This window comes from Anguilla anguilla, chromosome 5 (assembly GCF_013347855.1).
Source record: "Anguilla anguilla isolate fAngAng1 chromosome 5, fAngAng1.pri, whole genome shotgun sequence".
Lineage (NCBI taxonomy): Eukaryota > Metazoa > Chordata > Actinopteri > Anguilliformes > Anguillidae > Anguilla > Anguilla anguilla.
Window position 1 is genome coordinate 13533096 of NC_049205.1, and position 17475 is coordinate 13550570.

Sequence of the window (17475 nt, forward strand, 5' to 3'; positions counted from 1 at the left end):
AAGCAGGAAAGCAAGCACGCGGGCAACGGGCAACGGGCAACGGGCAACGGGCAACGGGCAACGGGCAACGGGCAACGGGCAACGGGCAACGGGCAGGCAAGCAATAGGCAAGGATCCAGCACCTGAGTCAGGGAGAAGGGAGACTTAAATAGACACAACGCAGACGAGACACAGGAGGGCACAATGAACAATCAGGCCACAGAGAGGGAAGGGAACACGAGACAATAAAGCAACCAATAATGGGATAATTGAAACCAATAAAACAATCAAACAGGACACAAAACAGAGGTGCCGCCATCTGGCGGCCCAACCAGGAATAGCAGGGGGAAGACACAGAACCCTGACAGATAGACTTAAGGCACACCTCCTTGCAAGGTCCGGGCAGCTCTTCCATTGTTCTATTACATTGTACCCACACCAGAGGTACAATTGATATTCCGAAATATATAAATATATAAAACATGTATTAGCTTGAGGACAATGAACAGTATCGAAACAACAAACACTTGATCATCCCGAAGGAAGTGAGAAAAGTATTTGTAAATATAGACGGTGCAGACCACTTGTAGGAAGAATTCGTTTTGACATCATTGATGTACGTAGCTATACTCCAATAAGCATATCAAACTCCGTGTGTCGCAGCTGACGGAACGGCGCTGGGGGAAGGATTAAGACTCAGAAATTCACTCTTAATATCGAAAGTAAATAAGGCACGGATTGGCGGGTATATTATATCATCTTCACCTCAAGACAGTAAGTAACTTGAAAAATTATGCAAATTATCTCTCTTTTTTGTCGACAAATTTCAATCGATACTGTACTTCAGCTGGTTAACTAGTTAGACTACGAACAATCCTTACGCATTCAGAGGAGGTGCATGCAGTAGCTACGTAGGGTACTTGCACGAAGACCAATTTTCTTTCAATTAAAAGCTACGATAATATCAATATTTAGTATCTAGATTAAGAGCCTATTTACCGCTATCTTGCAGTTGTTTTAGTTGAATTGTTTTATGTGGGTTTGGTTGACAAAACTTGTTCGACGGTTATAGCCTATTGTTTTGTCTTGCAGCGAAACTAGGCAATATAATAACAAATTGATAAAACGTATATATAACAGCCCAAATATTGGCCAACCGATCACTTAAAAAAATATGGACAATGCTATGGAATCTGGTTGGTCTGATATTATGTCTACGATTTGTATTTCCCTCGTGGTATTTATGAAATGGCCTTTCCTACTGTCCAACCGCAATTTGGGTGTTACTAGCTATTATTATTTACTATATGTTATAATGTAATACAGCTCTCTCCTCCTTTACGTCATAATAGAATGAGTACTTAATATCCTGCTTCTATTACCTTCGCTGTTTATGTGGGGAAACGGGCGTATGTTGCCAGGTAACAATCTTTTTTGAGCTAAATGGCACCATGAATACCAACCGGTAGGCAAAGGTTCCAATGACCTACCTGTTTAGAGGACATTCAGTTGGCATTTCCAGGCATAACTGTCACACTCCAGATCATTTCTTTCCTGCTTCTTAAAGAGAGGTCAGCTTTTCCCTGTGCGTGCCTCTAGTGCTTGTATGAACGGTCAGTTTCATTGTTAGACAAAGTGGAGCGCTGACTATGTACTTAAAAGTGAACTTCTAATTAATTTCCCTCTCACCCATGCACAGTATTGAACCTGTCTGCTTATAACTACTCTGCAGGACCAGCAATGCAGAGGATACCGGTATTTTCTTCATGTTACCACCTGACTTTTCAGGTTTTTCACTTATTACAGAACACAGAAGTTACAGATTGTATACCATGTCATTTTACTTTTCCACTGCCATATGCACAGTATAAATGATGATTGCAAGACTATATAGTAGTTAGTCTTGGCACTGACTTTATAAATCGTCTGCAGTTTTTAATTTGATTGTTGAGCTAACCTATCAATCTTTGAAAAGTGCTGGTTGTGCCACTTTAGGTATATAGCCTACTACCTATGTATATATTACATGCTTTTGCCAGTTTCAGGGATTGAAATTCTGGCCTTTTGGCTTTTGAAAATGCCTTCTCTCTAGGGGTTTCGTCATACTTGTTCCTGGTTATGGTTATACACTTTGTTGTACGTCGCTCTGGATAAGAGCGTCTGCCAAATGCCTGTAATGTAATGTAATGCCTTTGGGAACCGGAATACATTTGTGGAGGCTACAAAAGCATTTCTACATGTTCCTCTGTGTGCAGAAGGCCTCTGCTATCTGATATAATATGCTTCCAAAGTCTGGAAGTCATTAATCGCTTACCAGCTGGACACAGTCCAGGCTGTAAGAAGTTGTGCTAATTAAAAAACCTGCTGAAGGACAGGTCGACAGTTCTGTTTGACCCAAAGCACTGTAGCACCCATGCACCTCTCTCCTCAGTCACCGTGGTTACAATCTTATAGTTTCCTTGAGTCTCAATTTTGTTTTACCCTCTTCACCAAGTGCCATTCAAATTGTATCCAGCAATGCACCATGTGTGGCATTTATATACTGGGTCACTGGGTCACTGTTTGAAATTGTATTCAGCTACAATCTGACACAGGAGCTACCAGGACATTATGGAATTGAACGCAGAAAATGAATTTCCCAAACAGTGGGCAGGGACCCAAATGTGGGTCACAAAAGGAGTTGAGGTGAGTCATGATCTAGAAGTGACAAAATAACTAAAGTAGCTAGCTGTTTGTTCTGTATTTTCCGTAAGCATTCACACCAGTCAAATGCGGCACAAGTTACATGCACAGTAATAGTTTGTGTACACGCAGTTGTTTCGCCATAAACATGAGCATTTCCTGTTTGAAATTGTATTCGGCTACAATTAAAGAAAAAGACTATCACAGAAAATGTGTTTCCTGATTAGTGGGGTCATGGGCTCAGAGTGTTTGGGAGCCAAGTGCTCTGCAGCACAGCATCCCTCTCCCACACCTCACTAGAGCATTGGTTCTTTGCATGGCCCAGAAGGGAAACTGTCCCCTCCTGGGCTAACAGCACTGCTTCCACCTGCAACTAGCTTTTCCCACAAAATGTTGCCAGTACCAGCCAAGCCCAGCCACATTTAGCTTACGCTATCAGGCAGTCTTGCTATAGGATGGCACTGCTGCTGTTAATTTAATTGTATATACCTGTAACCCCTAGATCATTTTCAGATCCCTCCAAAGTATGTGGAACATTTGTGGTCTGGATTACTTTAATTTAAATTTAAATTTCAAATTCCCGTTTGGACAGAAGGCATGCAAATAGGCATGTAAAGCCATAAAGGTGATGGAAATGTTTTAGCAGTGCGCCTGTGTTCAGTTCTCACCTGAATATTGACCTTCACCTGCCTCAAATATATTAAAGTTTATAGCACAGCTGTGACATCCGCACGGCCTACTCTTGTCCTGATTGGTCAAACAGAGTGTGTGAATAGTGAAAAAGAATGGAGAAAACTTTTAATTAGAATTACAATCATTTTATTTCAGAAGGTAATGAATGAGGTCCATCATGGGGCCTATCTACATGAAAATGGATTGTTTGTCACTTCCTGATACTGCATTATACTACAGGTGCTGAATCGTACCACAGATGCAGTTCAGTCCTTTTAAAATCAGTTTCTAATCCATTTTCTTTTCCTTTGAATTCATGTGTTTTTAATTCAAATTGAATTGAATGCCCATGCGTACAGTATTTGTGGGACTTTTGCATTTCTGCAGTATCCTCTGTTTATTCAGAGATTCACAGGTGAGGATGTGCTCTCTCAAAAGGCTTTTCCTTTCACTGCTCAGTCATTGGGTTTTAGGAACTAAAAAAACAGATCTACCAGAAGAGGCACTGATGTGAAATAAGGACGATCTCACCGACAGATGACCTTCCTCCCTGGGCAACAGTCACTTATGCACCGCCTCTGCCAAGATTCAATACAAACTTGACGGGCACCCCCACACACTGGAACCCAGGGTCTTGGCAGGATGAGCCTCTCAGCAGCCCCTGAAAATCTCACACAGGCTTATTTCATAATCCAGTAGTACAAATTCAAAATGTTTAACAGAAATTATGTTCCGTAAGCACGGTACAGTGCCGGGAGGGGCAGAAACATTGGGCAGAGGGAGTTTTCACCGGCATGTTATTTGCTGAAAGAAACAGTTTTTTAAGCACACAGACAAACTAAACTAAACTAAAGTTGCCAGCATTCCCTCTCATTGGTTAGAGGCACAAATAAACTAAAACAACGAAGACGAAATGGACCAAACAGAGCTCTCCAGCTGCCTGGCTGTCCAGCTTTTCCAGCTCCACTGCTTTTCACTTCCCAGCCCGGTTTCTTTGACTTCCTTCTCGTTCGCAAATGGAGTGTTCCGAAGCAACCCAGGTGTGGCCACTCAACGAGGGGGTGTGGCTCCAGCCTGCCACAAACAGTATTTCATAATGTCGGAAATTACTCCATTTTCTCAGTGTCTGCGTTCACTGAGCATGACCTGAGTCTGACACGATACCTTCTTATGCAGGTTAATGTTTCCTGAAGCAGCTCTGGTAAATGACGTTGTTCAAGGGTGTGTCTCACCTGATAGTAAAGAAGCTGACGCACTCTCAAGCTTCGACGCACTGAATATCTTTATTATTTAAAAACAAACCAACGTTTCGGCAAACAGGTGCCTTCATTAAGGTGTCGACCCAAATAAACTGAAACACATTTTATGATGTTGAACAGGTGCATGCAGTCATGTGGTGTGGGAGGGTCCCACTATCGGATAAGTGCGGGGTTATACAACATGGTCAATAAACGTGTTGTGCTATGAAGAACAAAAAACACAGAGACAAATATAGGCGTGAACATGACATTGGACACACTGAAAAAATACTGAAATAGAAAAACAAGAAAACATAACAGAAAAATTTGCATCAGGAGACAATCCAGTAGTCATGGGTCACTATGATTTGCCATCAACTTATTATTAGACGTTTTGGATGGCTTTGATATATTTTGCATTTTTAGTTATTTTTCTATTTGTGCATAATAGAACCTGCTGTATAATTTATCTTAAGTCATAATTGTTGCTGCCATAGTTAGACGTCTCTTGGCACACTTGGTAGTTATCATGTTATCGTAGTTGCATACAGGTAGTCACTCTAGTGTTCAATCCCTGTGCATCCCAGGGTGTCCATTTCACAATCCAAATGAGGAGTAGCAAGATTGTGTAACTGCTATATTTTTCTGAGCAGGTCTTGGCCTGGGCTGGGCGTGGAGTTGTTGTTTACGTGGTAACAGTTCCATGTCTTTAACATTTGAAACCATGTGATTAAGTGCTGTGCGGGCAAACAGCAGTGCCTCAGAAAATCTGCCACTTCACTCCTTTTGTTAATCACTGTTACCTGAAGCTTCCAAAATTGTTTTGTTTTTTATAATTCTCTGAAACGATTTATATAATTTGTACAATGAAACCTGGGGAATGTATTTGCATGGATGTGGCCAGTGTGTGTGGAGCAGATGGCCTGAAAACACTTTCACACAAGGCTTACAAAGCCCAGTGTTGCAAAACAATGGGAAATCAGACAACCGGTTTCATTCAAAATTAATAGCGCTGACCTTAAAATGAAATGAATTATTTATTTTCTATAGCTATACTATTTTGTATTTACTATTGCAATATGCCATGAGCAATACATTGGAATCAAATTTTAAATAGATTCATTTTTAGTGAATCTATTCAAAACTATTACTGAAGTATATTCAGTAAAAAAATATAATTTTGAAGAAATGTCTTTGTTTGTTGTGTTTGTCACAGTGGATGCATGTCTTACCAAGATTGTATCTTGCACACTTTGTCAAGGGCCTGTGGATTTAAACGTTTTTCTTCAAAGCGGAAGTGGATAGTGGACAAATTGTACATGTAGTTGGTTAGTTATATGTAACTTATTTTTCGTTCAGTTGTGGTGTTTCACAGATCTGTTGACACAATGTCCTATGCGTAAGGCAAGTTCACTGAGGTTCAAATTTATTCACCAAAAAAACTGAAGTGTATCTGTACTGTAAATGTTAGTCTGACAAACAGGCTTATGCTACTATTTAAAGTTTAAATATTGTGTTTTCTTGCCAAATGTATGTTAGTACTATAAACGCTCTATTTTTTTCAAACAGTAGGAATTAAGAGACACATAGAGGTAGTTGCATATGTTAATATATGTTGTAAAATCTTCATGTTTGTCTATTTGATCTTAGGTTCTAACTGACCTTTTAACCTGTAGTCACCTTCCTGTTATGTCACATCTTATTTGCAATATCTCTCAATGTGTCACCTACATTATGACTGTAGAAATCCTCTTGACTGGCATGAATATGTGTTGTCTGAGAAACTTGTAATGACAAAGCAAAGCATTAAATAAAGACTTGAGAATAACCCTGGACTGTCCCCACGCTTGCCATATTTTAGATGGTCCATGAGAGAGAGAGAAGTGTGCATTCCCATGCTTCAGTTGACAAGGGGTTCCCCTCCCAAAATTTAAGCTGTATTTGCACTTTTTTTCTTCCACCAGACAGTCACATTCTGAGTGAGCATGAGCACCGGCAGGAAAGAGCTCAAGAGGGTTGGCACTGACTGGCTCTTTTCTCAGTTCAAAAAAGGAAATGCATTCTGTGACACATTCTTCACATGTACTGTTAACCCATCCCTGACTACAGGGTCTGGCCAGTATAGCAAGTTCCCCCAGTGGAGTTTACGTTCATTTTTCTTGAGAAACACAATACAGGCCAAGCTATATCTAGTAGCTGAAACAAGGGTGTGGCATGTGGCCTTCACATTCCTAACATCTGCCATGTTCTGCATGTTCAGACGATATAGAACTCACACATAACTGAACAGACTTTGCAGATAAATTGTATGGGCCACTGAACTGAAGCACTGAACTTCTCTGTCTTTGTCATTCATGCAGGTAGAAAATGACCTATGCCAGTGAACAGCTGTTTAATCGCTACTTACGGCCCAAGATGGCAGAGATTGCGTCTAGAGTCAAAGCGAGAGAGATCGTGCCCCATCTGCCTTGCCTCACTCAGACAGACCGGGTGAGTTGCAATGAATTTATAATAATAATGATGATAACAATTTTATTTGCATAGCAAATAAAATGTTACGAATAGGACTGTTGTAAAGCACTTTACGACAGTCTTTTTTGTGACATTTTATGAACATGCGCAACCACGTATTGTATCGTTCTCTGAGAATTTAGTTTGTTTTGTAAGTAACACCTAAGGTAGATGCACTAACGTTCAACTTATGTTTATTTAAAGCTGCTCTGGATACAAGTGTCTGCTAAATAACTAATATAATGTAAGTCAACGTGCGACCTTGTGGATTAAACTTTTCTCACCTGGGAATTTTTTGTTCCTGCTGGCTTCTCTTGAAGGAGGAAATTGAAGCCAAAAGAGAGATCTCAGGCAACTACATTGCCATGCAGCACCTGCTGGACTGCCTTAAGAGACGGAAAAACTGGCCGGAACAGTTCATCAGCGCGCTGGTGCAGTGTGAGCACGAGGAGCTCGCCAGTGAAATCAGGGCCGAGTACGAGCCCCTGCTGGGCCCCACAGGTACGTCTCCACCGGTCCGGCCACTGTGCTTCTCTGATGAAAGGGTCGAGAAGGCCAGGAGGATTGGCTCTACAGGTGCACTGAAACGCTGTGACGGTGCTACACACCCATTCGAATATGGCGGTATCTTAACCTATTCTATCGCCCTCTTTTTTAACACAAGCCTGAAAATACCCTGACATACCCAAAATAAAATGGTTGCTATTCATGAACCCTATTGACTACAGGCATAGTCTTGGTCTCTTCTGAAAGGTAACCTTTGGGGGATTGTCTGCATTACTGTAAGTATTACTGAAACAAAGTAACAGAAGCTCAAACACAGTACGAGTGGAAGTTTTTCTCTCAACTAAAAGATTTTTTTTTTTTTTGAGTGGATGCAGATGATTGTGGCTGTGCCTGGTGGGCTTATAAACACAATGCAGCCACGGCCACAATGCTGGACAAGCCCTGGTTTAAACCTGATGGCAATACGACCAACATTGTGCATTGTTATTTCTGAGCTATGTCTAGGAAGTTTTCCAAAGAGGCCATTTGGAGATGGGCGCAAAAAAAAAAAAAGTTAAAGGAAGTACCTTTCTTACAGCTTTTTAAGTTTTTACCATTTATGTGTGATTATTGTATAACTGTTTAATTTGTGTCATCTTCGCTTCCCCTATAGATTTATATATTTCCTGTGAATAATTCAATCGGAAATCAAGATTCTGCATCCATTCACTCTGTTCTTTGTGTCTAACAGTCTTTTCCCTGCACCCCTGTACTTCCAGTAATTGTTCTTTTGCGATTATTCCTCCTGTTCTGTAAATGCAGCTCCTGTGGCCCCTGCTGCGAATGCCCATCCCGTTCACATCCCAGATCCCAGCCCTCCAAGGCACCCGGGCGGATCGCCTCTTCAGCCCCCAAGAGTGGAAGACCCATCGCCACAGCAACAGCCCCAATCAGTGGCCGTTTCTGGAGAGCAGAATTCGACCCCTGTCAATAACGAGTCCTCAGCAGAAGCAGCACCATGTCAAGGCCCTGCAGTACCTATAGGGCAAGACCTCCCTGGGGCTTCCTCTCAGGTTCCTGCCCCAAGCTACACATTACTGTCACCCAGCCTCCCCCTAGCCTCAGAAACCCCTGCCACTGGTCCTGCAGTAAGTCCCCCCGAACCCCAGATGTCCCCAGTGAAATTACCTGTCCAGGAGTGCAACCTGCCAGCTGCCAATACCACGCAGCAGCCTGTGGAGAACTCTGATCCAACTGTTAATCAGGTAAGTAATGTGCTGTCTTGTTGAACATATTTATTAGTATGTCATTTTTATCTTTCTCTTTCATAGTTAAATTCCCTAGTTTTCGTAAATAGACAGTGTCTCTTATATGTCTCTGTTCATGCAAGCATCCCAGACTGAACATGCTTTTCAGATGCTCTTCAGTCTGCTGCTCTTTCTCTCTGTCCTCTCATACCCAACTACACACCTGCAACCACCTCTCAAACATATATAGAGAGATATAGATCAGTTTACGGTCATTTTTCTTTCATCTTCCAGGTAGAAGTAGTTAAACTTTTTTTCAGATTTTATCACATTCGTGTTCTGTTTAGAAATTGCAAACAGCAACCAACTATGAATTCAGATAGCAGGCTACAGTGTTGGTGGGCTTTTTTGTGAGTTAATTTGGCCGCCGATTGAAAGCAAAACATACTACAAAACCCTGTTCTAAAGAATGTGCGTTGGTAAATGGTAAATGGACTGCATTTATATAGCGCTTTTATCCAAAGCGCTTTACAATTGATGCCTCTCATTCGCCAGAGCAGTTAGGGGTTAGGTGTCTTGCTCAAGGACACTTCGACATGCCCAGGGCGGGGTTTGGACCGGCAACCCTCCGACTGCCAGACAATCGGTCTTACCTCCTGAGCTATGTCGCGTTGGGCTTTTCCATGTCTTCTGTAGGATTGCATGTTGTGTGTCCCCTGCAGACCTCCTGTGTGTTGTATCTGGTTGGAATGCTCGGTGATTCATTGCGCTTTCTCATAAAGGTCGCAGCGAACGATCGGCAGGCCCACCCGGCGCAGGGGAGCTCAGTCCAGCAGCCCAGCAGGCTCACCGAACTCGCGGCTGGGGCCGATCACACCGATCACCCGGCCCCGTCTCCCCTCGCTGGGGGACCCCTGGGCGAAGACGAGTTCCTCAGCAAACCCGGGACGCTGCGCTCCTGCGTAGCCCCGGGACACCGCCCCCCCGGAAACCCGGCCTTCCCGGCGCCCGCGCCCGTGCCCGAGGAGCCGTACTCCGGGAACTCGAACCGCCTGATGATCAGCGGCTCCTGCCGGGAGAGTGCGGCTTCCGGCGGCGTGCCCTCGCACAGAGAGCCCGAAGAGGACCACTACGACTCCGTCCACCGGAGCCTCCTCGACCATCAGGATGTGAGGGTGAACGTGGGTCACGTGTCCGAATCAGCCCCCGTCCCGAACCACGCGGGGCAAGCCCCCCGGGCCTCGAACGAGCAACCCTCCCTGGCGCCCATGCACACCTACAGCCCACAAAGAGATCAGAGAGCAGGTTTCCCATATAACCTGCTAGATAACTACTACGTCCCTGCAGCGGCCGTCGCTGGCTTGTCCCTATTGATGCTGTGGAAGCTCAAGAATTAGACGGGAGCAAATGTGTAATCATACGGCCTTTGTAACATCTAGACTACAACATTCAGCATGAATCGGTTTTTTTTTTGTTATTTAGACTTGAGACAATGCTGAAAGGAAAACAAAAATCTGATGAGAATTTTTTTGTTTTACCTAGAAGATGGGGAAAGTGAGATTGTGTATGATTTTAATTACCACATTTGTTATAAGAAGTGATATCAAAACATTTTTAACCTGTGCCTACAAGGTGTGGCTTTTGATTGAATTGAGGATTATGGATGTGCATTTCCATTCATTTTCTTGCGAGCAGGGAGTTCCAGTCTTTAGTTCATAGAGGAGTACATGTACATTTTTTTTTACTTTTTTCTCTGAATGAAAACGATTTCTTGTGCTGCATCATGCTAATAAATGCATTTAGTGCTTTTTTAAATGTAGGGGTGCAAGAGTGAGGATTATGTCTATTGTTTCCTGTGTCATGCAATTTAAGAAACCATCAAAGAAGAAGCATTGGAAAATATCACATCATTTGCATTAATAAGGTACAGAAATCAGAGAGCGGTTAGAGCGTAGAATGGTGGGCAGGCATATGATTATATTAAAGTTAAATGTTATTCTACAATTACATAACCTTTTTTTATGGAATCACATTTTCTCTTTTAATTTTAATGTTGTTCTCAGTGAATAGATTGGAACTGAGCAAAATGGAACACAGGAATGTGATTTGTTAACATGCATACAACATATATCATTGATAACAATGCAACATTTACCGAGTGTTAGTGTCATGCATTTAAGATATAAAGAGGACCTGAAAATAAATTGATTCGTTAATATTTATTTATTTCTTTAAATCATGGTACTATTAAATCAGTAAGAGACAGTACAAACCAATTTTCATATTTGATGATTTAACTTTAACTGAAAGTTTTCTGTCAGGAAACCCATACCAGTATATTTACTGTATGCATATCAGTTCCTTATTGTTCTACATTCTGTATTAATGTTATCATTATCTTTCTAGTTCAAATTTGTTTATGAAGAGCCTTCTTTGATAAAGCGCATTTAATCATGTTCAAACAGAGCACCTTGTAAAGGAAACCATAAAATAAACACATACATATTATAGGCATGCACATTGTTGTATGGGTTTGTATGCTAATAGGCTTACCATGATTTTCAGTCAGGTCATCTAGTCTGTCTCTTTTTTCCATTAAACTTGCAATTGTATCATCAGGTTGAATTTTTCACATCCAGTTGGGTAGTTTAGTGGTATTGACAAGGTACAAATGTATACAGAAAGTTTGTTCTTCAGTAATTTGCTAAAATTAACAAGTTGTAGCTTTTCCTTCCATTGTCTACTCCCACACAGCCATAGATACTCGGAGAGTGAGCTTGGCTTCATTTTGGCTCCCTATTCAGGATTCAGTAAACCTGACAAATAGTTCATAACAAGTTCCAGGTCCTATGGAACAGTTTAAGAATATTCATAAAGAGGTTAAAGCATTTATTACCATGACAATGGTCTTCATCACACCTGTTTTTGAATATTTTCAAGATTCACCAAATTGTAACAGGTCAACAGAGAGACAGATGTTAAATGATATCAGGAGTTCAAGATGTGTTATGTGTGATATGAAGATGTATTAGTGAGGACTGAGGACTGCCTAAAAAGGTAAGGTGGAGCTGAGAAAAGTGAATTCTTGAACAGGGATTTGTGGGAAACACTGGTGGGATCCTAAAGCCAGTTGTATTCCCTTTACTCTGAGATTTGGAAATAAATGTATGCAATCTGGTAACCCATGGGTGGCTTATGGAGCAGCAGTTCTTCTGAGTAGGATTCCTACTGTAAGAAATGCCACTTTGGGCAATTCATCCATAAAACTGCTATCTGTATATACTGAGCCATGGTCAGAAATGTTGACATAGCTAAATAGACAAATAATTGTCATATATGATTTTTATGCTGCTGATTTTTAAACATTATTACTATGCTTCACACTCTCATAATCTCAGATTACAGCAATTCAGTTAGCCCAAAAAATTAAGAAATAAATAAAATACATTATACATTTTAGAACAGGACATGGCACATATTACAAACTAAACCCAACCCAAAACACAATGGAAAAATAAAGCATGTTTTTACAGCTGCCTTTTATATTTGTAATTAATTGAGAAGCAAATAGTTGTGGTGTACCTATCTGCTTGCAGTGCCATATCGTTATGTTTGTTATAGGCCCTGATTTTTTTTTTTCCACAACAAGAAAATATTGCACCAGTAATATGAATGGCAAAGGTCTCCAGTGGCCATGGGTTAGAATTCAATTTCCATGGTACTCAGTTTTAGTTCAGTTTCCATAGATCAAAACTGAGAAAATATCTATACAGTTCTTCCTGCTCATCCATAATTTAAAATGTCTCAGCTTAGAAACTTTGCTCTATACAGTATTTTACTTGCACAAGGGGCGACATAGCTCAGGAGGTTGTCTGGCAGTCAGAGGGTCGCCAGTTCGATCCCCTGCCCTGGGAAGTGTCCCTGAGCAAGACACCTAACCTTGCATGGCAGCCTTTCACGATTGGCATGTGAGTGTGTGTGTGTGAATGGGTGAATGAGAGGCATCAATTGTAAAGCGCTTTGGATAAAAAGCGCTATATAAATGAATTCAATTTACCAACTCTTTTTTCAAAATAAAAATGGGTCAGATCTACATAAGCCTGCAAAACAAGGCTTTTAAATAAATAGTAACTAGCTACACATTTTCTTCATAGGTTCATGCAGGTATAGACCTGTGTGTGGCTAGCACATTTGCATCTCAAATCAGCACTTAATTGAGTGATTAAAGCAGTGGCTAACAGTTCACTCACCACACCTGGGGGATATTTCATGAAACAGGTTGCTGAGTTAGTTGGATAACTGCCGAGTAAAACCAGGAACAATTCTTTTACTTCAGTTCATGTTTCAGATTTCTGAGGATCACTCCCAATTGGCAAACAAGCTAGGGCCCCTGTATACAATTGACACTTCCTGAATACAATTCAGCTGAACAAATACAGATTGAAATAGTGGCATCTATCGATTTTGCTTAGCCGCTGTTGATGATCTAAGGTTACAATTGCTATGTAGATTAGGTCAGAAGCATTTAGCATTATTTGCTACATAAATTGTCACAACCTTGTCATCATTAATGATTGAAGCCTGAAATGTCAAGAATATGTTTATACTATTAACTAATAAGCTAGGACTTACAAGGCAGAATATATGTCTGGTGAAAATATTGACCTAGCTATCAGACGGAACTCTAAGAGTTTGATCTTTAACCAACTGCCATAAATGAGCATGAAGCTGGGTCCCCCAAAGACTGTCAGGAGAGCCTGGGTGAACCCATGTACTTCTGATTGTTAGACTCCTTAAAGGACCCTCTGGGGCCACTGGTTTTCTAATAACCTGCTGCGCTGTTGGGAAAAGTGGTGCTTTGACATTTGAAAACTGATTTCCCTCTTCAGCAGGGATGCTCAGCTTTGTTCCTGGATATTGACCATCCTGTAGGTTTTCATTTCAACCCTAATTTGTCACACCTGATTCTACTAATTAACTGTAGATAACTGACATCTCTAGCTGGTGAATTTGTAAGGACTGGAGTGAAAACTTACAGGACAATAGATCCCCAGGAACAGCACTGGGCAGCCCTGACACTGAGCATCACATAAGTAGCCAAACAAACCAAAAATCACAACTCAAGCAAGCAACCTTTCTTCCCCCATCACAAACCAATATCTCTTTTCACAAAACCAGCAATGCTCAGCTTTCATCACAAAGCCAGTTTTAATGGCAGCTGAATGTATTTGATCATAATTGACAATAATTGATAATTGTCACCCTTCTTCTAGCCTCATTGCACAATTTTTTTTCCCCTGCTTTAATGTGTTCTTGCCATTTCTAATCTGATATTGCAGATCATTTAATTGACAGAGAGCACTGCTCTTGCAAGAGTGGTTGAATGACTTATCAGATTGCAAAAGGCTAATTAGAAAAGGCAGGGACATTTTAGGACTGGAAGAAAAGGGGTGCAATGAGGAAAAAGGAGGGGTTTTGTCAATTATGATCAATTACGTTCAGATGCCTATAAAATGGGCGCAGTGAATCAACAGAACATTGTTGGCTTTTGTTTGAATAGATAGTCATTTACAATGGGGGAAGTACAGTTGTTTGCTTGGGTTATGATTTTTGTTTTGTTAGACAGTTCATGTGATGCTCAGAAGGGGTATCCACCTTCAAACTTTAATGAACATGTTTTTATAGAAAGACAACCAGTGGTTCCTGTAAGCAGGCCAACCGTCAGTCCATGGTTCACTAGAGCTCTTGTGACGGCCCACCCAACCTTTGGGGAACCTGAATTCACCCATGTGCCCATGACTGCCTATCCAACCTTCGGCGGCGCCGGCTACACCCAGGCGCCCGTGAGCCCCCGCCCGACCTTCGGCGGCGCCGGCTACACCCAGGCGCCCGTGAGCCCCCGCCCGACCTTCGGCGGCGCCGGCTACACCCAGGCGCCCGTGAGCCCCCGCCCGACCTTCGGCGGCGCCGGCTACACCCAGGCGCCCGTGAGCCCCCGCCCGACCTTCGGCGGCGCCGGCTACACCCAGGCGCCCGTGAGCCCCCGCCCGACCTTCGGCGGCGCCGGCTACACCCAGGCGCCCGTGAGCCCCCGCCCGACCTTCGGCGGCGCCGGCTACACCCAGGCGCCCGTGAGCCCCCGCCCGACCTTCGGCGGCGCCGGCTACACCCAGGCGCCCGTGAGTCCCCGCCCGACCTTCGGCGGCCCCAAGCTCCCAACAACTGCTGTGGAATATCCAACATCCAAGCCTGATGCTGTGAAGGTCTATTGTGGAGAAAGCTCTGTTCAGTTGGATGTGGATATGGACTTTCTTGGTAATAACCACCTAATCCAGCCCTCTGACATCACCCTGGGAGGCTGTGGACCTGTTGGGCAGGATGTTTCTGCTCGGGTTCTGTTTTTTGCAACTGAGTTACATGGTTGTAATAGTGTATTGATGGTATGTATTTGGTGCGATAGATTTGTCCTGTGCATGTAGCTGAAATGTATAACTAATCTGGACCTTGTCTTTCCAGATGACTGAGGACTCCCTTGTCTATACCTTTGGTCTCGACTATCAGCCTAAAGCACTTGGGTCCACTCCCATCATTAGGACTAATGGGGCAATAGTTGGTGTTCAGTGTCACTACATAAGGTTGGCAGGTTCTCTTCCATTCGATATGCACATCAGCTTTTTCTACCTATCATTTAACCAGGTGTGCTGAATTTGTGCATATGACCATCTCAAACCCTAACATTCAAATTTAGAATCTGCTTTGCCACCTACCTGCTCACTGGGTTTTCTGAAAGTAACTTCTCTGCTGCAATTTTCCCCAGGCTGCATAACGTGAGTAGTAATGCCCTGAAACCAACATGGATCCCTTACCGCTCTACCCTGTCTGCTGAGGACCTTCTTGTGTTTTCCCTGAGGCTCATGGACGGTAGGCTAAGCTGACATGGTCTTTAATTTTGCATCTTGTACTAAGCTTCAACTGTGCCCCCCTCCTCCCCATAGACAACTGGCAGATGGAGAGGACATCCAATGTGTTCTTCCTGGGAGACCTCATTAACATTGAAGCATCTGTGGTCCAGGCCAACCATGTACCTCTTCATGTGTTTGTGGATTCCTGTGTGGCCACTTTAGACCCAAATATGAATGCTGTCCCCAGATATGCTTTTGTTGAGAACCAAGGGTGAGTATGCTGTACCAATTGATAACCTGTTCCATGGATGCTGTGGATCTACAATGTTTGCCTTCCAGGTGTCTAATGGATTCCAAGCTGACCAATTCCCGGTCCCAGTTCCTGTCAAGGGTACAAAATGATAAACTGCAATTTCAGCTGGATGCTTTCAGGTTTGCTAAAGAGACCAGGAGTGCTGTGAGTAAAATTTGCTTTGACTACATTGTGCCATTAATCTCTTCTGAAGACAATCTTTTGGCAGTGCCTGCTGCAATGGTCTTCCCCTCTCCACAGATCTACTTTTTCTGTCATTTGAAAGCTACTACTGCTTTGTCTCCTGAGGGAAAGGCTTGCTCATTCTCTCTTGGAACTCAACGGTTAGTTAATGGTGTTCTTTCATCATACTTTTTGGTCCCTTGTATGAATCAAAGTAACATGTTCTCTTCTAGGTGGATTAGTGCATCTGGGAATCATGAAGTGTGTAGCTGCTGTGATGCAAGCTGTACTGGGAGGAAGGGCAGGAGTTTAACAGATTCAGGTCTGCCCTGTTTCAATAACCTGTTGCCTCCATGAATTGACAATGAAGTGAGAACGTGTCTTGTTTCTCCAGCTACACAGTATGAGGGTGACTCTGCCCTAGGCCCCATTGTCATCCAACAGGCTAGTGCCAGTGGCCTTGTACCTGCTGCCCAAAGCCAACACTTGGTGGTAGAGGATCACAGAGCTGGAGGTAACTATCCTTTAACCCAGAGTAGTTAATCTGTGTCCTGGACTAATGTCAACTCTTCCACCCCCCCCCCCCCCCCCCCCCCCCCCCCCACCTTAGGTGTGTCTGAGGCTGTGGTCATGACTGGATTGGTGGCTGCATTGGGACTGATCTGCACCCTTGTGCTGGTGACTGTACTGCTGCGGAGACTACGTAAACCTAACTCCGTAAACTATGATTAATAAATGACTAAAGACCTGTCAGACTCTGTCCAATCATGTGGCGGGCTAGGTTTGTTGCCTTCTGGGTTTTTAAATGACTTTCACAATCTACTTCATGGTTAAGTTGCTCTGAAGTTCATGAGTGGCTTGGCAGTTTCTCAACTGCATGCATTTAGTATCCTGGAATTCTATTTACTCCATGAGTGCAATGAATTGTATAAACTGCAAGGTTGTCTAGTTGACCCTTATGGACTATTCATACAAGGGCATTTAAACCAGTGACAGTGTTTTGCATGGCGTAACTAATGGGGTTAAAAAAAAAAAAAAAAAAATCACAATCTTGCTAGGCACAGTGACTCGTGCCCTTTGGCTGTTGCTGAATACAGGTTGAACTCCACTGCAGGGGCCAAGGTTGTGTGTAAAGGAGTAGATTTGTATTCAAGTTTGCTCCAGAGTGTATAAGTGTATTGCATTTAACCATCCAGGTTTTGTAAACCCCCCCCAGCAGCACTTTCCTCCCAGCATTAAGGCTAGAGATGTGGTTCGGTTGTGTTGGTGCTCAACATGTAGTA

The 17475-nt window shown here is 42.8% G+C and overlaps 2 protein-coding genes across 2 annotated transcripts; both read left to right on the forward strand.

The window, feature by feature from the left end:
* The first annotated feature begins 384 nt into the window (after positions 1 to 384).
* On the forward strand, positions 385 to 11427 carry LOC118228256 (pollen-specific leucine-rich repeat extensin-like protein 1). The gene is made up of 5 exons (XM_035419627.1): positions 385 to 753; positions 6932 to 7061; positions 7403 to 7583; positions 8391 to 8833; positions 9598 to 11427. Exons 2-5 carry the CDS (start codon positions 6939 to 6941, stop codon positions 10210 to 10212), a joined length of 1362 nt encoding a protein of 453 aa, XP_035275518.1. The 5' UTR covers positions 385 to 753; positions 6932 to 6938; the 3' UTR covers positions 10213 to 11427.
* Positions 11428 to 14345: 2918 nt separating this feature from the next.
* Positions 14346 to 16945, forward strand: LOC118226967 (zona pellucida sperm-binding protein 3-like). The gene is made up of 9 exons (XM_035416982.1): positions 14346 to 15255; positions 15332 to 15450; positions 15633 to 15736; positions 15811 to 15988; positions 16057 to 16174; positions 16271 to 16353; positions 16426 to 16514; positions 16587 to 16706; positions 16803 to 16945. The coding sequence occupies exons 1-9, from the start codon at positions 14389 to 14391 to the stop codon at positions 16922 to 16924; spliced, it is 1800 nt and encodes a 599-aa protein (XP_035272873.1). The 5' UTR covers positions 14346 to 14388; the 3' UTR covers positions 16925 to 16945.
* The last annotated feature ends 530 nt before the right edge of the window (positions 16946 to 17475 follow it).